This window comes from Caretta caretta, chromosome 26, assembly GCF_965140235.1.
Source record: "Caretta caretta isolate rCarCar2 chromosome 26, rCarCar1.hap1, whole genome shotgun sequence".
In the NCBI taxonomy this organism is placed as follows: Eukaryota; Metazoa; Chordata; order Testudines; family Cheloniidae; genus Caretta; species Caretta caretta.
The window spans coordinates 8336031-8359383 of record NC_134231.1 but is presented as its reverse complement, the minus strand read 5'-3'; the positions used below and the strand labels follow the sequence as shown (position 1 = coordinate 8359383).

Genomic DNA, 23353 nt, shown 5'->3' with positions numbered 1-23353 from the left:
TGGAGTCCTGACTCCTTCCTGTAAATACTAGACCAGTGGTTCACAACCAGGAGTATGGGGCCCACTGGCGGGCCACGAGCCGGTTTCAGGGGGGCCACCAAGCAGGGCCAGCAGGGTAGAAACTCAAAGCCCCCATGCATAGGGCTGAAGCCGAGGACCCTGAGCCCCACTACGCAGGGCTGAAGCCGAAGCCTGAGCAACGTAGCTTCATGGAAGCCCCTGGCAATTGCCGTGCTTGCTACCCCCTAATGGCGGCCCTGGCTTTTATGTGCAGAAAACCAGTTATTGTGGCACAGGTGGGCTGTGGCGTTTTTACAGCATGTCGCAGGGGCATGAGGGCTCAGAAAGAGAAAGGTTGAGAACCCCTGTAACTAGACTATGCTGGAACCATTCATCCAAACTCAAGGACAGATGAAGAGCACCTGAATGCTATTTGGTAGCATTTGAAAAAAACAGTAATCCAAACCTCGACATGGGTAAACGCCCCCCATAATGTGCCTGTTTTGCCTTTGTTTCCTCACAGGACTAACATATTCCACAAAACAACAGGGGTGCAGCCAGAAAAAGGATTGTGCAAAGAGCATCTTTTTATGCCACCAACCTGCTCCATGAGTGCATGCAAATCATACCACATTATGCTTTCCCATCTATTCACCCCGGAGAGTGAACACAGCTAGGGGAGAGCAAGCAGTATTCTACTCTGCCTTACAACACCCGCGGCGGACTCGTCATGAATCTTTCCTGCTGAAGATGTCAGAGGCAAGAGGATCGCAGCCAGACTGTCAGAGCCCACAGGATAGGTCTGCAGGACCAAAAGCTAGAAAAAGACATCTTTGACTTTCACACTGAGCAAACAGGGCTCTGGGAGAAGGAAGAATTATGGAACCCTGCAGTGGTTTTTGTAAAGTCTGCCTTCAGCGTACTGTATGGCAGAAAGGAAAGGGCCATTTCAGAGATCATTGCGATTAACCATTCTTCTTCCTTTCTACTGACCAGCGGAGGAGTTGAGATGTAGAGAACTGGAGCCAGATCCTCAGCTGGTATAAATCAATGGAGATAAACCAATTTATTCCAGTGGAGGATCTGGTCCTTAGTGCCGAGACACTATAGTAAAGAGTGCATTAAGAAATGAGAACAGAAATCTATGAGAAGACAGTACAGCCTGGAAACAATGCATGACATTTTTGAACTTGTCTGTGCTTCACTTGTACATGCTTCATGTGAAAGAAAAAGGGACATCATCAAAATAAATTTGAGAGGAGAGGAAACTTAAGTTCAGTGAAACCAAACCAAACACAGCGTGAAATCCTGGCCCCACTGACATCAAAGGCAGAACTACCTCTGACATCACTGGAACCAGGATTTCATCCACAGTTTTTACAAAACCCAAAACCAGTAGAAATGTTTCCAAGATTTTTTTTTTTAATTCCGCTGGAACACACAAACACACGCACTCTTGCAATGTTTGCAATGGATACACTTCAGCCTTGGGGTACCCTAAGTGCAGGAGAACTTGAAAGTGAACTTGACATGTGAAACTGACCGATCCGTTTTCTGGGCCAAAGCTGTTGGATAGGTATAAAAGGAAACAAACAGCGTAAGTGGCAAACAGTGAATTAGACTTCCAAAATTATTTCATTCTGAATCATCTTGGATGCTGTTTATAGCATAAGTAAGGATATTTAGATGATCTTTAATCTAGTCTGGGCCTCTTGAGGAAGGGATTTCCAAAGGAAGGTAAAGCAGTTACACACCCAACTCAGTGAAATTTAGTGGGTGGCTAATTTTCTTAGGCTTCTTAAAAAAATTCCCAGGCACAATGCTTGAAATAAACAGATACAATTATTGCATGGTATTTACAGACTGAAATGTGTTTGCAATATTATAAATCTGGTTTATTAAACATAATCCAATTTAAAAAGAAATCTTGAAATGAACAATGGCTCCCACCTGCTTTGGAAAAAAAAAAAAAAATCAAAGACCACCCACAGGGAGGATGTTCATGAGGGCAGCAATTCCATGCTTCCTTGTGGAGAAAACTTTATGCGAATGTATAATTTTGCTGAGACGAGAACAGCTGAAGCAAACCAGCATCTACAAAGCTTTGAAGTGTGGTAAGATTATTCATCCTTTTTTCCACTGTTCAGCTCCAGTGGCTTAAGTTTGCCAATTAGAAATGTCTCCCTAGCCTGAAGCTGTGTGAAAATATTAGTGCAGGGACAGGGACAGAAATGATGCAACATCAGCCATTCTTTCAAATGTGGCCATTGATTTTGGGTGCGCAACTCGAGATACCTCAGGAGGAAGGACGGCATAGCGGAAAGGACACTGGCTTGGGCTCAATACACAGCTCAGCCAAAGATTTCCTGGCCACAGGCATGTCACTTAATCTGCACTGTGCATTAGCTTCCCATCTGTAAAATAGAGATAATACTTCCCTACCTCACAGGGTGTTATCCGCATAATATAATGAGCATCAGTGACTGTGAGGCACTCAGATACCACACTGATGAGGGTTATATAAATACATGGATGTAATAGAATAGGGACTTACGTTTCAGAAATATCGCTCCCCTTCACTTCTACACAACTGTAGGTTTGGGGCTTTTCTGAAATATCAGAGCCTAAGTATCTCAAGTTGGGCCCACAAAATCAGCAGCCACTTTTGGGGAAAAAATATTTTTAAATAACTACTCAAGCTAGAAGTGCTATTTAACATTTGTGTTATTACATGAACAGTCCATTTAACAATCTAAATGCAAATGCTATTTTCTACCCACCTTCGTTTAGCGAGATATAAAACAAGCAATAATGTGGACAAGGTAAATCAAGTGCTCTCATAATACAGGTGAATCTAAAGTCAACAAATATGAACCTTAAAAGGAAACACCATTTTATACACTGTATAATTACCCTGTGGAACTCATTGCCGTAAGGTATCATCGAGGCCAAGAGCTTAACAGGATTCAGAAAAGAATTAGGCATTTATATGTACGAAAACATCCACAGCTGCTTTAGATAGGATAAAAATATATACAAGATATAAGCCTGTATACTTCACAGCTTAAGTCACCACACTTAGGTTTCGGAAGAAACTTGCCCATGGGCAAGTTATTTCAAAACTCACAGTGGCAGCATTTCGTGCACCTTCTTTGAAGCATCTGGTTCTGACTATGGTTAGCGACAAAATGCTAGGCCTGATAGAGCAGGGGATCTCATCCGGTTTGGCAATTCCTGTGTTCTATGTATGGCATTTCCAACATATTAGCTCCTTGGGATCTAAATTCTTTGGGGATCAGGAATTTGGTTTTTTGCTTACCGTGTTTTTACCTCTGGTGCGTGCGACTATGCAAAATAAAAGCTCTGTCCAGATTCTGTTCTCTGTCTCCCCGCCAGTCTGAAGGAAGGCAGTGCCATCAATCAGCGAGCACTATGGTCACCCCTGCCCCACTGGTGACTTTCTTGGCCGTTTTCCTTCGGCAGAAAGGGAAATCAGGCATACTGAAAGTCCATGTTTCGCTTTGGTGCATGGGGAACAGACAAGACAATGAGGAAGATTTTCAAAGGCATAAATGGTGCCCGCTTCTCATTTGTGCCTTTGAAAATCATCCTTGATATAAGTAGTTATAATATCTTATCATTACTGCCAGTAATCATCTTCACACCCTGGCTGCTCTGCCCAGGTCGGTCCCCTCAAGCCCATCCTTTCAGTGCCCCCACGTCAACACAGCTTTGTAAACCATCACCCCATCCCAGCCCTCATTTCCTCCTGCTTTCGCCCTTTGTCCCCATTTCCTACTTTTGTTTCTGTGTCTGCTTCCATGAAGCCAAGAACACCCTTCTCCTTTCCTCACACCAAATGATCCACCTCCACTCTGCCACGTGCACTAGGCATAAGCACCGTTCACTACCAATGTTACGACGACATGTTCCTTACACCCTGAAATGGCAGGGAAGACTTGCTTCTGGAGACAGGGAAGCGTGACTGCAGTTTTTGCTCGGCTTAACTAACGGGTTGCTTAGGATCTAATGGAGCACCTATCCCTGGGTCTATACTCAGGGAAAGGAAAAGAACCACCCACCCCTCTTCAGTGTGGGGGCATTCCTGGCCTAGAGACGGAGCAGCCGGTAACCACAACAGAGCCAGTCTCACATTTTATTAGAAGACCCATGAGAAGGATTTAGAAACAGCTGGTGTTCCCCTACCCCAATCCCTTTCCCTCCACCCATCCATGACCCTCCACCATAGTACGCAGATTCATAGATATTTAGGTCAGAAGGGACCATTATGATCATCTAGTCTGACCTCCTGCACAACGCAGGCCACAGAATTTCACCCACCACTCCTGCAAAAAACCTCACACCTATATCTGTGCTATTGAAGTCCTCAAATCGTAGTTTAAAGACTTCAAGGAGCAGAGAATCCTCCAGGAAGTGCTACAGAGGAAGGCGAAAAACCTCCAGGGCCTCTTCCAATCGGCCCTGGAGGAAAATTCCTTCCCGACCCCAAATATGGCAATCAGCTAAACCCTGAGCACGTGGGCAAGATTCACCAGCCAGATACTACAGAAAATTCTTTCCTGGGTAACTCGGATCCCACCCCATCTAATATCCCATCACAGGCCATTGGGCCTATTTACCATGAATATTTAATTACCAAAACCATGTTATCCCATCAGACCATCTCCTCCATAAACTTATCGAGTTTAATCTTAAAGCCAGATAGATCTTTTGCCCCCACTGCTTCCCTTGGAAGGCTATTCCAAAACTTCACTCCTCTGATGGTTAGAAACCTTCGTCGAATTTCAAGTGTAAACTTCCCGGTGGCCAGTTTATATCCATTTGTTCTTGTGTCCACATTGGTACTGAGCTTAAGTCGTTCCTCTCCCTCTCTGGTATTTATCCCTCTGATATATTTAGAGAGAGCAATCCTATCTCCCCTCAACCTTCTTTTAGTTAGGCTAAACAAGCCAAGCTCCTTGAGTCTCCTTTCATAAGACAAGTTTTCCATTCCTCGGATCATCCTAGTAGCCCTTCTCTGTACCTGTTCCAGTTTGAATTCATCCTTCTTAAACATGGGAGACCAGAACTGCGCACAGTATTCCAGGTGAGGTCTCACCAGTGCCTTGTATAACGGTACTAAAACCTCCTTATCCCTACTGGAACTACCTCTCCTGACGCATCCCAAGACCGCATTAGCTTTTCTCACGGCCATATCACATTGGCGGCTCATAGTCATCCTATGATCAACCAATACTCCAAGGTCCTTTTCCTCCTCCGTTACTTCTAATTGACGCGTCCCTAGCTTATAACTAAAATTCTTGTTATTAATCCCTAAATGCATGACCTTACACTTCTCACTATTAAATTTCATCCTATTACTATTACTCCAGTTTACAAGGTCATCCAGATCCTCCTGTAGGATATCCCTGTCCTTCTCTAAATTGGCAATACCTCCCAGCTTTGTATCATCCGCAAACTTTATTAGCACACTCCCGCTTTTTGTGCCAAGGTCGGTAATAAAAAGATTAAATAAGATTCGTCCCAAAAACCGATCCTTGAGGAACTCCACCGGTAACCTCCCTCCAGCCTGACAGTTCACCTTTCAGTAGGACCCGTTGTAGTCTCCCCTTTAACCAATTCCTTATCCACCTTTCAATTTTCCTATTGATCCCCCAGCAGTCCTGCTTCCCAGAGACTGCAGCTAGCCACAGGGCAGTCAATGAGTGTGTTGCCTCAGTAACAATCAGGCATGTTTCTTTGATCTTTACAGTTACGGCTCTATCAAAGTCAATTTAAAGCGTATTAAACAAAAGGAGAGGGGAGGGGTGAGAAAAGGAGGTAATGAGGAGAACCACAGAGGCTGAAGATGGGACAGGCCTACCAGGTCACACCACGTACACCCAGCCTTTCACACTGAACCACTCCCCCCCTCGAGCTGCATAACAGGAGAGGCCACCACAATGGAGATGCATGTACAGGGGTACGTGAAAGAAAGAACAGGAAAGATCAGGCTCATGTCTGAACCCCACTTTGTGCCAGACCGGTTTGAGGATCTATTTATATACAATTACATATTTTGTTGAAGATGCTGGCTTCTTGCCCCATTCAAGGCTTGAATGGGGAAGGTTATGAATGGAGCCTTAGGCTGCATTTCTCCAAACCCATATTCCACAATGCTCTCATTGTCAAAGAGGAGAATTTGGGTGAAAAGCTTTGTCTAACGACAATAACGTTACTTTGCCATGCTGACATGTTCCCTTAATTTTTCCTCCAGATGAGAAGCATTACCTATATATGTTACTACTGGGGTTAGTGCAGAGCTCTGGGAATCAGGACACCTGGGTTCTATTGCCAGCTCTGGCCCCAACTCACTGTATGACAAGGACTATGTAGGAACAAGTCACTTGGGGGGTGGATAGGATTTCCACTGCACTAGGGCAGCCAACTCCTACTGCAAGTCAACAGGAGATGGCACTAACTCCAATTCATGCCTTTGAAACTCTCCTCCTCATCTTCTCTGCGTCAGTTTTCCCATCTGCAAAATGGATCTAATACCAAATAACTCTTAGCTACCCTCAAACATATGTTCTTTCTGGTACTTACATGGACCCCAATACCGTAGTATTGATCACCTCACAACCTTTAATATATTTACCCTCACACCACTTCTATGAGATGGTGGAAAAGGCGATCGTCCTCACTTTACAGATGGGCAACTGATCCACAGAGAGACTAAGGCCAGATCCTCAAAGGTATTTAAGCTCCGAACTTCCACTGGTTTCAATGGAAGTTAGGAACCTACATACCTTCAAGGGCCAGGGCTTAAAGTGACACGTCCAAGGTCACACAGAAGTCTGTAGCCTCCCAAGTCCTAGGCTAGTGCCCTAATCATACGACCATCCTTCATCCGGGGAGAGGATTAATTAATGACATGAAAAATAGCAGATTAAAAAAGTTACCCTTTAAAAAGTTAATTTCCTTACCTGTGTTACCAAGGCCTCATCGGGTCAGCAAAACTGAAGAGAGTTCGATAAATGTAACGTTCGCCATGTAGCGCAGTTTGGGCAACGAGAATAAGACTAATAATGCTAGTTAGCCCTGCTCCAGCATGTTTCACTCGTGGATCTCCAAGCACTTTACTGAAAGGGTTGTATTTTCCCAACAGGAGAAATGGAAGTCCAGAGGGGTGAAGTGGCTGGCCAATGTTAGGGGAAGAGCTGGGAATAGAACCCAAGCCTCGTGATTCCCAGGCCAATGCTATACTCACTGGACCATCGCTACCTGTTAGTACAACCCATCTAGTCAGTGTTTCTAGTGAACGATTACACAGCTGGTAAGCCGTGACTACTGCTTCTCATGCTGACCGGTATCATCTCATTGTTAATTTATGCTCCCCTTTCTGTCTATGATCAGTATCCATCTGTTGTTTGTTGCCTTCTACTTGGACTGTAACTTACTCAGGGCAGGGGCTCTCTTTTGCTTCTGTGTTTGTACAATGCCTAGGACCATTGCACCCTGGTCTGTGATTGGGCCACACAGGCATTGGGCCACACAGGTAAGCAAAAGTGGATGGGAATCTGGGAGGCAGTGACCATGAGTTGGTTGAGTTCAGGATCCTGACACAGGGAAGAAAGGTAAGCAGCACGATACGGACCCTGGACTTCAGGAAAGCAGACTTCGACTCCCTCAGGGAACGGATGGCCAGGATCCCCTGGGGGACTAACTTGAAGGGGAAAGGAGTCCAGGAGAGCTGGCTGTATTTCAAGGAATCCCTGTTGAGGTTACAGGGACAAACCATCCCGATGAGTCGAAAGAATAGTAAATATGGCAGGCGACCAGCTTGGCTTAATGGTGAAATCTTAGCGGATCTTAAACATAAAAAAGAAGCTTACAAGAAGTGGAAGGTTGGACATATGACCAGGGAAGAGTATAAAAATATTGCTCGGGCATGTAGGAATGTTATCAGGAGGGCCAAATCGCACCTGGAGCTGCAGCTAGCCAGAGATGTCAAGAGTAACAAGAAGGGTTTCTTCAGGTATGTTGGCAACAAGAAGAAAGCCAAGGAATGTGTGGGCCCCTTACTGAATGAGGGAGGCAAACTAGTGATAGAGGATGTGGAAAAAGCTACTCAATGCTTTTTTTGAACTCAGTCTTCACTAACAAGGTCAGCTCCCAGACTGCTACGCTGGGCATCACAAAATGGGGAAGAGATGGACAGCCCTCTGTGGAGATAGAGGTGGTTAGGGACTATTTAGAAAAGCTGGACGTGCACAAGTCCATGGGGCCGGACGAGTTGCATCCGAGAGTGCTGAAGGAACTGGCGGCTGTGATTGCAGAGCCATTGGCCATTATCTTTGAAAACTCGTGGCGAACGGGGGAAGTCCCGGATGACTGGAAAAAGGCTAATGTAGTGCCAATCTTTAAAAAAGGGAAGGAGGAGGATCCGGGGAACTACAGGCCAGTCAGCCTCACTTCAGTCCCTGGAAAAATCATGGAGCAGGTCCTCAAAGAATCAATCCTGAAGCACTTGCATGAGAGGAAAATGATCAGGAACAGCCAGCACGGATTCACCAAGGGAAGGTCATGCCTGACTAATCTAATCGCCTTCTATGATGAGATTACTGGTTCTGTAGATGAAGGGAAAGCAGTGGATGTATTGTTTCTTGACTTTAGCAAAGCTTTTGACACGGTCTCCCACAGTATTCTTGTCAGCAAGTTAAGGAAGTATGGGCTGGATGAATGCACTACAAGGTGGGTAGAAAGCTGGCTAGATTGTCGGGCTCAACGGGTAGTGATCAGTGGCTCCATGTCTAGTTGGCAGCCGGTATCAAGTGGAGTGCCCCAAGGGTCGGTCCTGGAGCCGGTTTTGTTCAATATCTTCATAAATGATCTGGAGGATGGTGTGGATTGCACTCTCAGCAAATTTGCGGATGATACTAAACTGGGAGGAGTGGTAGATACGCTGGAGGGGAGGGATAGGATACAGAAGGACCTAGACAAATTGGAGGATTGGGCCAAAAGAAATCTGATGAGGTTCAATAAGGATAAGTGCAGGGTCCTGCACTTAGGACGGAAGAACCCAATGCACAGCTACAGACTAGGGACCGAATGGCTAGGCAGCAGTTCTGCGGAAAAGGACCTAGGGGTGACAGTGGACGAGAAGCTGGATATGAGTCAGCAGTGTGCCCCTGTTGCCAAGAAGGCCAATGGCATTTTGGGATGTATAAGTAGGGGCATAGCGAGCAGATCGAGGGACGTGATCGTTCCCCTCTATTCGACATTGGTGAGGCCTCATCTGGAGTACTGTGTCCAGTTTTGGGCCCCACACTACAAGAAGGATGTGGATAAATTGGAGAGAGTCCAGCGAAGGGCAACAAAAATGATTAGGGGTCTGGAACACATGACTTATGAGGAGAGGCTGAGGGAGCTGGGATTGTTTAGCCTGCAGAAGAGAAGAATGAGGGGGGATTTGATAGCTGCTTTCAACTACCTGAAAGGGGGTTCCAAAGAGGATGGCTCTAGACTGTTCTCAATGGTAGCAGATGACAGAACGAGGAGTAATGGTCTCAAGCTGCAGTGGGGGAGGTTTAGATTGGATATTAGGAAAAACTTTTTCACTAAGAGGGTGGTGAAACACTGGAATGCGTTACCTAGGGAGGTGGTAGAATCTCCTTCCTTAGAGGTTTTTAAGGTCAGGCTTGACAAAGCCCTGGCTGGGATGATTTAACTGGGAATTGGTCCTGCTTTGAGCAGGGGGTTGGACTAGATGACCTTCTGGGGTCCCTTCCAACCCTTATATTCTATGATTCTATGATTCTATTATCACAATGCAAATTAATTACAATAATGGTCAGTTTCGCTTTCTGGTTCTCAAATTAACTCAGGGCTTCTCTGTTTGGGTTGCAAACATGGCAGGGGAAGGTTTAAATCCAGACAAGAAAGCTGTTTTCACTGAAACTGGGTGAAGATGAGGGTTGGAGGGGAAGGATGGTTTTGTGGTTAAAAGGACAGCTGGGCTGTATTCTGCTACTAACTTGTTGCATGCCCTTGGGCAGCAGGGGGGTACTCTGAACCAACACCGCCCACTGGCTGACTTCCCACTACGAAACTTTTTTTAAAGAACGCTCATGATAGGGGAAAAGGAATGGGTTTATAGGTTCTATATGAAAAGAAGTGCTTGGGCAGCTATTGTGGGACTCAAGAGACCCCGGTTCAATTCCTGGCTCTGCCACAGACCTCCTGCGTGGCCTTGGGCAAGACACTTAGTCTTGCAGTACCTCAGACCACCATTACAAGAATGGAGATAATACCACTTCCCTACCGCAATATCCTAGCATTTCACAATCTTTAATGTCACAGGGGCCCACACTGGCACCTAAGATCATCGTTTTTCAGCCAGTAGTGGACCCTCTACCGGCATGCACTCACTGTCACAGGCAGCGTTGATCTCATTCATAAGTTTGGATGCAGAATCCTCTTTCCCTTGCTAAAAAAAAAAATTTTGTTCTGAGGGGCCAGAATTCTGGCAACATAGAAGACCTATGCTAGCACAGGGGTTCTCAACCTTATTCTTGCTGAGGCCCACCCCAATCTGCTTTAAAAACTCCACAGCCCGCCTATGCCACAACAACTGGTTTTCTGCATATAAAAGCCAAGGCCGGCGTTAGGGGGTGGCAAGCAGGGTAATTGCCTGGGGACGCCCAGGAAGCTACGTTGCTCCGGCTTCGGCCCCATGCAATGGGACTTTGGCTTTCTGCCCTGGGCCCCAGCGAGTCTCACGCCGGCCCTGCTTAGCAGACCCCCTGAAACCTGCTTGCAGCCCCCAAGGCTGCTGCTCTAGCAGATGTCACAGCAATAACCAGCAGAGGCAGTACCGAAGAGCTTGCAAAGCAAACAGTGCTCACATAGGACAACAGACTGCAGGATGTCCTATGGCAGTTCACAAGCTCATCACTTGAACTGAGCTATATTTTACGTTTTTTCTCAGCTAGAACAACATAAATATGAAAGATTTGTGTAAAGAATTATTGGGGCAGACCCTCAGCTAATGCAAATTGTCACAGGTACCAACAACTTCAGCCATTTAGACCAGCTGAGGATCTGGCCTAGAGACTTTAGTCAGTTTCACTTCCTGATTCTCACACACTAATATTGTGGCATAATTCCAAAAACCAGAAAGATGATGTTTAATTATTTGGGGGGAGCGGGGTATATTTCAATTGAATTTTTAAAATCAGTTAACAAAACCTCGGGCCAAAAATTTTGAAACTTGGATGCTTAAAGCGAGGCACTTACATTTAGGCACCTAAGAAAGAAGTCTGATTTTGAGAGGTGCACCGTACATGTAATTTGCATTGACTCAATTGTGCCTCGTCAGTATGATCAGCCTCTACCTCCCGTGAGGACTAAAATATTTGCCCCAAGAGGCCCATGTGAAGTGTCCCCATAGTATACTTATACAGCACAGCACCTCATGCCCAAGAATGACAAAACACTTTAGAAACAATACACCAATTAAGCCTCACAACACCCTTGTGAAGATGTTGTTATAGCAACTACACAGATAGGGAGACTGAGGCACAGAAAGGCTAAGATCTGACCCTGCAGCCAGTGACATCAATGACAAAATCCCCATTGAAAATTCCTCAAGGTTCCACAGTCAGCCTGGGTGTAATCCTATCCTCATGGAAGTCCATAACCCATTGACTTGAAGGCTAGATGATCCAACCAGGAATGAACCCTGGAGTCCTGTATTCCACTTCCCAGCCCTGAGAGGGAGTTTGCCCAAGGGGTAGAGGAGGGAACAGAACTCAGGAGACCCAACTCCCAGTCCCCCACTCTAGCCAATAAATGACACACACACTGGGAGGCAAATACCCTGCTATTTTCCATAAATTATGTTCCCCGCTTATAGATATGGTTTGTTCAAAAGAGCAAAGGGAACCTCTCCCCTCCCCCGCCCAACTCCCCAGGGAATACATATCTCTATCTTACTGATCATTGTGGTGCCTCCAGCCAGGGCAGCCTTGGTTCCTTGGAAGAAGTCATCAGCAGAGATCATTCCCTGGTCTGGCATCTGGAAGCGGGTATGGACATCAATTCCACCAGGGATCACCATCCGGCCATGAGCTTCAATGGTTTTCACTCCCCCTGGCACAATCAGATTCTCTCCAATTTGCCTGGGTAAACAGGTGTCAATCAGTAAGCGAGTTACAAATGTTATACTACATGAATATAATGAGAAACGTGTCTCAAGCGAGCGACATGGTCTGGATACGATACCCTTTAACAGGTGCCAATGATACAGCACAACAGAGCAATAGCAATACGTGGCCTCGGTATACTTCTGTGAAGCTGGCGTTCAGTGTACCACATTTTCTTTATTCTCTGTATTGTCAAAATCCCACTGGAGTCAGTAGGAGTCTTGAAATTGACTTCAGAGGGAGTTGAACTGGGCCCAGTGCAATAATTCATTCTGGGATGGAACGGTGATTTTTAGATTTTCATGTTGCTTGGAAAGGACTGCAAGAATTTCTGCATGTAGCCTATCTACTTTATTTCACACTAAAACATATGTACAGCAACCACAAAAATAAACCTGCACATATGCTAGTTACCAAGTTCCTGATGAGACCCCAAAGCCCGTCAGTCTGGGTTTTGCAAGGATTTATTTTTAAACACCGAACTGTGGATGGTACATCACAATTAATTAGGTGTCTTTCACTTGCTCCTCCAACTTCTAGCCCTGATTAAGAAAGCAGATGTGCTGATTATATAGCCAGAACAAGCAAAATTCCTGGTTTGTAACCTTTGGCCAGTCCATTTTTCCCTATGAGTTTTATTCCAAGGAAATGTGTAATACATTTAATGTGCCAGAATTGCATGCGTAAGGACTAAAAATCTAAAGGTGAGCCTGAAAGGGGCCTGATCCAATGCCCCCTGAAGTCAATGGAAGTCTTTAATGGGAAGATTTGAATGAGATTTGGATTGGGCTTCAAGTCAGTTTGCTAGGCTCTGGATTGAGAATTTCCTAGGCCTCAATGCAGCAAGGTACTTGAACACATGACCAGCATAAATTAAGCATGCGAGTAGTCCCACTGAACTCAAATCATTCAAGCACTTAAGTACCTTGCTAGACCAGAGCTTTAATGACTATGTTAATTAGAACGTATAGGACTTTTTTATTATTATTTAAACACCTTGGTTTTAGATCCCTCCAGTCAAGCACCCCACTATGCATTACATATTCATTTCTTTCCGCATTCTACAAGACTGAGTTATTCTTGCAGTTCTGCAGTGCATTTACATTACATTTGCTAGTTTCAATCACATCATTGCATCAGGCTGCACTCACTTTATCAACCCATCTTCCATGTAAATGTCTGCATAGAAAGACTGGTCATCATTAACTATTTTACCACCCTTGATCAAAAGACGATCGCTCTGAAACAAAAAAAAACAGGGAACAATAATAATTAGGCTGTAAGAAAACTGACAGTTTGCAGCATCCGTTCACAGATAAAAGAGGAGAGGGAAACAAGCTTTGCATTATTCAAAGGGCATGTCAAAAAACAAGTCAATTACAGTACTTTCAACTGAAAAGATAAAGTACCATTTCATCTGCAAGTCCTTTCATCACTCTAATGATCCAAGAGCAAGCGATATTCTCTATTTAAAAGAAGTTTGGTTATGAGGCGTGTTTGTTTGCTTTAACTACCCCAACAACCAATTTAAACAAAATCGTTCACCCACCTACCACAAAAGTACTAAACACCATTTCTCAAAAAGCAGATTGTGGTTTTTAACCACGTCTCTTATTTTTAACCTTGTTGCAGGCGTAACTTCCTAAATCCACCCATCCTAAAGTCACTACTTGGCTAATTGAGTCACACTTGCAGTCGGAGAAATTGACCAAAAGTCTGTTGCCATGGGATACACAACACAAACAAATCCATTTTGTCCAAGTCTAGCAAGGTTTCAGTTCAGTGGATCTTTTACTGTGTTTCTACACAGCTACTGCATAATCTAATGAAAATAAGCACATATTAGCAAATTAACTTAAAGATAGGATTTAAGAAGCCATGTTATTAAACCTCCCTCAAATTAGATTGCTGTTTGGTAGAAACAGAAAGGTAATGCCAATGAGGCAGCTTTCAAGCCATTCCTTCTTGATATTCGCTTAGGTTACATAGCTCCTTTGCAGCTACGGTAAGTGAAAAACAAATGCATCATTTTGTAGTACTCGTGCACAATATCAAAACACATACTCTAAAGATCTTTAGGTGAGAAGGAACGTGGGACATTAGCATTGTATTCATCCTCTTTCCCCACAACACTAAGTGCACATATATTTAATACTGAATTCAAAGTGCACATGTATCATGCAGCACTAAATTTAAACCTCACAAGTTACACCTTACCTCTCAGAAATGTATTTGCACATCTTCTGAAAAGAAACTGCTAAAACTTGCCCCGTTTCCTTTGTACAGAATCAATGACATTTCATAACCCAAGGCCTGACATACTATTGTCCATAGAGGAAATCCAAGGCTGATTTAAAAGAGGGAAAAGTGCATGACTTTAACATGCAGATGCACAGACCATAAAATTAGAACACATGCTTTCAGAGGCATTATTTATTACTATTATAGAGGTAGTCAGGAGCCATAGTCAGAATTGGGGCTGCACTGTGCTAGGAACTATGCAGGCATATAGAAAATGGCAGTACCTGCCCCAAAGAGACTACAATCTAATTTAAGATAGGGGACCAGATTCTCAGGTGTTATAAACTGGCATTGCTCTTTGGAAGTCAATGGAGCTACCATGATTGCACCAGTTGAGAATCAGGCCCAAGGTGTTTAAGATTTGCATTTACAGCTAATTTTATATCATTGTACAAAAATTATAAAAGCTTTTTAGTATCCAGTCTTTCTTTTCTTATTTAAGGGAAAAGTTAATGGAGAGTTTTGGCTCCGTAAGGATGCAAAAAGAAATCAAGATTTTAAATTTAGGCTCTGCTGTGACAATAATGCTTAACAGAGCAACATGGGGCTTGAAAAACTTGCTTGTTTTCAATGCCAGGTTCCTGTATACTACAGCAAATTGTCCCACACTTCCATCATTCCTAGAATCACTGCACTAATTCCCTCCAGCGCAGCCTTCTTGTGCCATTAAAGGCCTGATCCTATTGAAATCCATAGTTTTGCTGCAGATAATGAGAGCAGAAGAAAGTCCTCAATCCACTGTCACTTGGGAAATATACAAAAAATGACAAAATGAGCCTTGGACATTATAATGCTGTTCTATAACCTACTGCTAGTATTCAGAGTAGCAGCCGGGTTAGTCTGTATCCACAAAAAGAAAAGGAGTACTTGGGGCACCTTAGAGACTAACAAATTTATTTGAGCATAAGCTTTCGTGAGCTACAGCTCATTTCATCGTAAACACCTCTCCCTTTGAGGCTGATCCACAGCCCACCGAAATCAACGGGAGTCTTTCCACTAACTTCAATGGGCTTTGGATGAAACCACATATGCAGTTTGTATCTGTGGGAAGGACTGATGCCACACTTGTTCATATTTACCTTACTGATTCACATGAAAGTCCCCTACCCATTGAGCCAGATTCTGATCTCTTTACAGACGGATCTCAGTGGAGTCACACTGTGTTTATACCAGAGTAAATCAAATCAGAATCTGGCTCATCTCCTATTCTTTGTCTTGTTATCCACCCCAACCCAAATAACTGCAATGTTCATTCATGAAAAAAATACACCAGTTCGCTGAAGACCCACAGCACCATCCATCAGTAATATTCAGCTTCCTCTAAATCGGGACTAGCATTTTAAAACCTTAAAATACTGGAATCTCAGTGAGAGACCACTCATTTTTTCTACCAGTTAAAGGTTCAGTCTTCTCACATTCCAATCAGTGAAGTACACTGGGCTGCATAAATGCTTTTTACACACAGCTACCCAATTCACCAGCTCACATCCAAATGTCATACTTAATATCATCCATCCACTACCGCTGATCTTTCACTTGTCCACCTCTAAGGCTCAGGAACAAGATTTACGACAGGTGCGTCCTTCGGTCTAAGAGCGGAAAGCTCTTACTCGGATACAAACAGTGCAAACTTGTATGTCAAAAGATCAACAAGGAGCATTTCTAACTGCCTCACTTACGCTGCAGAAAGTTAGTATCCTTGCCCCTGTGATACCTGCACTGATCAGTTTCCATAATAATGGGGAAACGTAGGGTTTTATGTCACCGCTCCTTTTCTTTTCCCTTCAGATTTCATTCAGGGGTGGACTGAATTGTGTGTTGCAAGAATATTCCTGGGGAAGAGAAATACTTCCTATTTCATTTCCACACCTAATCTTAAAGAGGGGGAGGCGTTTCTCATATACCAGTACCAAAAAAAAAAAAAAAAAAAAAATCCCACCACCACCAGGAGCTCTTTCTAAGCATTGTTTTCGCTGCACTGGGAAGGAGGATGGAAGATGAAAAGAACCAGCCCCATCTGCTCATCTCATCGGAGCAGCGCCATTACCTCCTGGAGGAGCAGCACAAACACTGTCCCCAGCTCCTCACAATCACAGCCCTCTTTGTATGAGCAGAGGGGGGGAAAGCTGCTTCCATCATACCAGAAAACCAACAGAAAAAAACCCTCAGAGCCCAGCCAAATCTGCCCCCTCCTCCCAGCAAGTGGTGGAGAAGCTCTGCCCGGCAGATATTTCTATTCCTGAGCCATATTTTAAAGCCAGACTGTAAAAAAATCTGGTTTTATGTCTATTTTAAAATCTCCCCCAGACCCTCTCTTCCCTCCCCAATCCTACCTTCTACCACCCCACCCCGGCTGTCATTCTGCATCTACCATTCACTTCCCCACCCACCCCCATCCGCCCTGTGTATTACGAGCGGCACGGGCTGCCATAAAACATCAAACCGATACATTTTCAACTCCCCCCCCCGCTCCCCCCCCTTCGGAAACCCACGAGCCAGCTCCCTCCGTCTATTCTTCCCACCCGTGCACGCCTAAACCTGCCATCCGTTTGCTCGGACCCATGCTAGGGTCGCAGCATCCCCGAGCTGATGAGCCACAAGCCCGGCTCCGGTTCGACCGGCGTCCCACTCCTTGCAACTTCAAGGCAACCATTGTTCGCCCCGCATCCTCTGCATGTTTTCAGGACGTCCAGATAAGGCTTCCAGCGATGCTGCGGCAAAGGAGAGGTTTTTGCAGGAGAGCGTGATCTTATCATCTTCCTGCAAAACCCCTTGCAATCACCTCCCAAGCACACAAAGGGCTTAATCCTCCCCCTCCCTCTTTTCCTTCCTTCCCCATGTCGCTAAACTCACCGTGATCCGTGGAATATTTTTCTTCCCCTGATAAGACATGTCTCTTGGGAAACAACCCCCAAAACAAAAACCGGGAGGGGTTTGTTTATTGATTTTTTTTTTCCTTCTTGCAAACGCTTTATTGAAATTTAAAAATATATAGATAGATATAAAATAAAATCAATTGCAATCAAAAGGAAGTGGGGCGGGGGTGGGGGGGGGACGCTGGGGTCTGCAGGGGAGGAAAAGAAGCTTGCCCGGCGCTTTGCAAATCGCAGGAACGGGGACCAACAGCAGCCCCGGCGCGTCTCCCTGTCTTTGCCCCGCTCCAATCCCAGCCCCAGAATCAGACCGAAGGAGCCAGCGGGGGGAAAAATCCCCGTTGCAATCAAAGCCCGAGCACAAGGAGGCAGCGGGAGCGCATGCGCGCTCAGCCACTCCCTTTTCCTCTGCCGAGCGCGGGGGAGAGGATGGGGGGGGGGAAAGCACCCGGCTCTGGCCTGGATTGGCTGGCAGCCGCCGGGATATGCAAACGAGCCCCGGCCGCTGTGCAATGGGACGGGAGAAGAGCGGTAACATGCAAAGTGGCGCAATGGAGGAGCCGCCCTCCCCTCCTCGCGACAACCCAACCCCCGGGGCGGGCTCGAGCTGGGAGCTCGCGGCGCGGCGGTGTACGGCCCGGCTGCTGCCCCGGCTCCAGAGCCCACGGGGAGCAGGCGGGGCGGGGTCGGGGGGGCAGCGTTGCATTGCATTGCAGCTCGCTGGATGCTGCAGCGCCCTCCTGGTCTTTGCGCCCGGGCTCCCAAAGCCCCAGCCCACGCTGCCGGTGCAATGCCCCAGCTCGCAGCTGGCAGACGTGGGGCCAAGCAAAGCCCCCTGCACGGGGCCAGAGCTCCGCCGCCGCCCACGCCCTTTACCACCAGCCACAGCGCAGGGGGATGGGGGGGGGGGTTGTCCCCCCCCGCCGCCGCCCTTTCCGCTGGCGTGGCTGGAAGATGCTGCTGCGGAAGCTTGCACGGTGGGCGGTTGCTGGGTGAGATCAGCAGCAGGTTTGCAAGGGAATTGGGGGAAGGGGAGTTGCCTTTTTTTTTTTAAAGGGAAAGGAGAGAACCGCATAACCCTTGGCGAAAGAAAGCATTGCCCAGCAGAACAGGGAGCTGGCTTCTAACCGAGTCCCGGCCTGACGCTCGGGGATGCTGAGCACCCGCAGCTCCCCGTGGGAGCCACAGGATGCTCGGTGACTCTGCATTTCAGATCGTTATTTTGAAAGGAATATGCATGTGGATGCCACTGTTTTATCTCACACATACACACACACACACACACACAGACCCTCCCCGCTGCCGAGCCAGTAAATCCAATAGGAAAATTCTTCCTGGAGAGCGGGCGTAGCAGGAAATACGGCACTTTCCGTCTTTGTCCATCTCGGCCCTTCCACCTTCCTTGGCGCTATGGAGGAGGTGCTGTTTGAGACTGAACAATAGCAACAGGGCTGAGGAGAGGGGGCTAAAGGAGGGACAATTGTACCTGGAGCCTGAGCTCAGGGCTCCCCCCCAAAAGATCTGTGAGCGGGGTGAAAGGGGAAGGGCTCCAGCAAACTTTTAAGCACCCTGCCCCCAAAATTCTTAAGAGGCCTGCATAGCAACCCACGGGTTCGGCTTTGACCAGGCCTTCCCCTTTTCGATTGGGAACAACACCTACATCATCTGATGGCCTTTTCCACCCTTCCCAAAAAATACACAAGTAGCTAAGGGGCCTCCACCTTCTGCATCTCTGGCTCCCTGCAAGTCTTCAAGAAGCAGGGGTTATGCTAAGCGCCATTGGTCCATCCAGGTCACATTCATTATTAGAGCATTACCAACCCCACGGGTTCAACTATTGGGAATCAGGCCTCAAAAATCATGAGATTAGCTTAACAATCATGAGCTTTTATAAACCAATAACTCCACCCTCGTTCTATTTCTTTGCTTCCGCTTTCTGAGCCTTAAGACCATGCTCGGGTCATGTTTTCCATTTTTTCTCTTTGCCTAGGAGCTGGAAACTTACTTTAAAAAAAAAAAGAAGAAAAAGCTGAGATTCTCGCATAAACATCAGACTCCAAGAGTTAGCGTGCTAGGGAAAACAATAACGAGCAGGTGCTGGTGACACTTGTTATGCACTGTACAAGACACAAAGGAAACATCCGAGCCCTGGCCCCAGCATCTTACTCTCTCAAGCCATTGGAATCACCATTCCATATCATATCAGTGGCCTATCTAACCCAATACCCCATCACTGTCAGGGACAGCTGCTTGAGAGGATGAGACAAGAGACATTTTTCATGGACAGAGGACACAAATCCATCTCTGTTTGCAGGTCTGTATGGGCCAGGTAATGACGAACTAAGGATATTATTTAAACTCCTCAGTGACAAGCGAATTATACCTGTTAAATACAGTACAAACTATAAAAGCCCTATGGGTCTGAACCTGCAAGTCTTGTTACTCACACAAGTAACCCATTTGGGGCAAGGGGAAATTGCAGAAAAATTCCAGGGAGAGAGAGCAAAGTTGAGCTAGCATATGGACCCTTGAGGTTATTATATTCTATCCTGCAAAGGCTGGGGAGAAGGCCCAAAAAGTACAGTAAAAGACATAATGCAGCATATAGATCTATGAAAAGTCCAGGGCGAAAACCCCAAGTTGGGGGGGCAACTGCCCCATAGCAAATGACACCTCTGATTTGGGGGCTAATTCCATGAGTAGGGGGTTGCAGGAATCAGGCCCTTTGGATCACAAGATCCTTCGAGATAAAACATACAATGCACGAATGTAAGAGATTAAAAATTGCTTTAGTGTACCACTGCAGTGCATCTTTTTAAAGGGAACACCTGTTCCAAGAGATCAACACCAAGATCTCTCTTTTACATTAGGCTACAAGGTTGCAGGGGGAAGGTAGAGTGGAGAGAGAAAGAGACAGCTTTTCCTGGGTATACCAGGAAGCCTTACACTGGTTAATGCTCCAATCCACTAATACCTGACCAGTAACAAATGAGAACGCAGCTTGTTATCACATGATTAACTTGTTACTGCGCTGTTGAATATTTTGTTAACAATTTGAATAGAAAACACTAAATGTATCAACTTGCCCCTCCCTGGTCTGCTGCACTGGGGGAAGTTTTGATATCTCAGCACATTTTTACTGGAGACCTGGAAGTAAAATGCTGGCATCAGCAAGCCAGGAAGCTGTAAAGAAGCAGAAGTATGTCATTAGTGGCAAAGTCACACGCACAGTCTATCATACTATGTCCAAATTAGTAGCCTGGTTTTATTATTTATTAAATTCCAAAGCACTCAGCCAGGTACAGGACACAATGTGTATAAAGCGCAGATCGGACCATTCCCAAAATTCAAGAGCTTTTGGATTTGAGGTTCCTGTTTCAAGTCCTACATAAATTATTACTATGATAGCAGGGCCTAGAGGCTCCATCTGAGGTGAGGACCCTATTGTGCTAAGCAAGACCTAGTCTCTCTCCCCAAAGAGACAAAAGGTGGGAGAGGAAGCGGAAGCACAGAGGTGAGGTGTGATGCCAGCATCGTACAGTAGGTCAGTGGCACAGCCAAAATACGAACTCAGGCTAGTGCCCTACCTACTAGACCACACTATCTCTCTAATAAAGAAACCCATAATGCTAGTTTTCATTGGCACTTCTATTGCCGATATCATGGAGATGTTCAGAGATTCTTTCCCATCACCATATTATAAGAACCGTTATCGTACAGAACAACACAGATGAAGAAATTAGATAGCTGGTTAATAGGCTGATCCCAAACACAAGATCTGAACAGCACAAAAGACACCTAGATTCTCATCCACTCCCAGATCACAACCCCATCTCTAACCCTTATGGGCAAGGTTGAGAGGGCAGCCCCTCAGCTGGTGTAGCCCCATTACACCAGCTGAGGGTCTTGCCCAAGATTTTTCCTTCTGGGAAGTTAAAAGACTTCAGAAGATAAATGATTTTAAAAAACAATTATTAAACTTCCTTGAAGTAGTAACTTAGAAAAGAAAACGTAGCTTATGAACTGACAGCCCATGCCTTTCTTCACATGGACCATCTTAAAAACGATGCGCCCTTGTTCTTAATGGCTCATGTTAATTAGAAACCAGTATTCTCCGAAAGATGTTTTGTATTGGAGTCTATTTTGTTTGTTTACAGGCCTTGGTTTTGCTTAAATCCACACGCTTTAAATTAAGACCAATAAATCCCAATGAAAAGTTAACTGCGGTCGTGAGTTACTAGGTTACAATGAATGGACTGGATAAAAAATTTGTGACGTCCTAGTGGCTTGCGGCATAGCCCTGTTGCGATACAGCAATGCTATTACCAAAAAATAAATCCTGCCCATGCACTGTGGAAAGGGAAGGAATGCACCCAGCTCTGGAAGATTTAGACAGCTGAGGAATTCAGTCCATTGATTCCTTTTGTACTCCAGAGGTGTGGCTCTGCCTGCAGCAGGCTGGGAAACTTAAAATTAGAAGACACCGTAATGAACAAGCACTTTGCCAGATCCTTCTTGCCAAATGCTAAGCAGAGGGGAACTGCCAGTCAGCCCAAACCCTAAATGCCACCTTCCCGACAGCAGACAAAGGAGTGGGATGCTTAAGGTCATTGATATCACTCAAAGTCCTGGAAATTGCTGAGTGAGGGATGATGGAAGAATGTTAGTATCCCAGACCTATCTCTGCCAATGTGGCTCAATGCATCCCTCATTAAGGGTGGAATTACCCAATGCACAGAGCCTAGGCACCAATTAAATCCCAAATTAAAGAGTAAATCTTCTGCCTCTGCACCCAGGCTCGTGATAGGAGGAAGGATTCTTCCCCAAGATTGGGAATAGCTGCACTGCTGTTATATGGGAGCTATTCCTGTCCAATAGCTGAAATAGCCTCTGCAGGGCCCTATGCAAGCCCTCTTCTCCCCTCCCCACCCCTCTCAGTGTGGTGGGGGATGGGAGAATAAACGCAGAAGCAGATAGTTGTGCCTTGCATGTTCCCAGGCCTGCCCCCATCCACCCACCCACCCCATGCCACACAAGGAGTCACGCCCTGCAGGGGGTTCGTGCCCGTTGACAGCCCCTACTAATCCTGCCCACCCTTTGCTCAGCACAATCACAGTGGTTTATTGGCCACTGGACCTACCATGGCTGCAGTCAGGTTTTGCCTCTACAAGGCTTAAAGTGGTGCATAAGGGCTTGTGCAGGTCCTTTGCACAAGAGTGCATTTCATGTTAAAGGACCACTGTCCAGTAGGTAGGCCAAACCCTACCCGGAGTTGGAGGTGCCCACAATTCTTCATGACTCCTTCCGGTCCATGGCATGGGTTCGTAGGTCTTCAAGTTCCAGGCCTTTTCTCTTCAAACTTCCCTTGACAGAGTTTCCATCCTATCCTCCGTCTTCCATGTCTGATCTTGCTGTCCTCTTCCTCCCCTGCTTTCTCTGCTGGTTGTTCTTCTCCCATTGTTATCACATGTCCCACCCACCTCCAACACGTACTCTCCAGGCTATCAATGGGCGTGACAAGTTCATCTTCTTCCTAATTTCTTCCATGTGTATTTTGTCTACCCTCTGCTTGCTTACCATTGTCCTCCTCGGTATATCATTTCGACCTCCTGTATCTTCTTTTCTTCCATCTCTGTAAGACTTCCTCTTTCCAAACAATAGAGCAGGCAGGGACAAACACATGCAGCATGCACTTCTTCCTTTCAATTATTTACTTAATTGCCAGACCCACCGTATTCCTGCCACCTTTTTCACTGCCACCCATGCACACTGGGTTCTTCATTTCCATTCCCCAAATCTCTCTGATGGCACTACGTGTTCTTCCCAAGTGCCCAAAATCTTCGGTTTCTGCTTCCCTCCTCAAGCCTCACTCAACAGCTCCTCTTCTGTATCCCCAACTTGCATAACATCAGTCGTCTTCGTGTTTTCCTTCAAACCACCATCTTCAAACACACATGCCCACTCTGATACCAT

The 23353-nt window shown here is 45.9% G+C and overlaps 1 protein-coding gene across 6 annotated transcripts in view; it reads right to left on the bottom strand.

Moving 5' to 3' along the window:
• Nucleotides 1–23353, bottom strand: part of DPYSL2 (dihydropyrimidinase like 2) — a 107587-nt gene that overhangs the window by 70506 nt on the left and 13728 nt on the right. For 2 of the 6 annotated variants that reach the window (XM_048829177.2, XM_048829179.2), the window contains exons 2-3: nt 13358–13446; nt 11998–12182 (exon numbers count right to left, since the gene is read on the bottom strand). In XM_048829177.2, the coding sequence (XP_048685134.1) occupies nt 11998–12182; nt 13358–13446 (274 nt within the window). Of the gene's footprint in view, nt 1–11997; nt 12183–13357; nt 13447–17029; nt 17072–17360; nt 17750–23353 lie in introns of those variants that run through there. The other 4 variants (XM_048829181.2, XM_048829182.2, XM_048829180.2 and 1 more) reach the window with 4 other exon arrangements.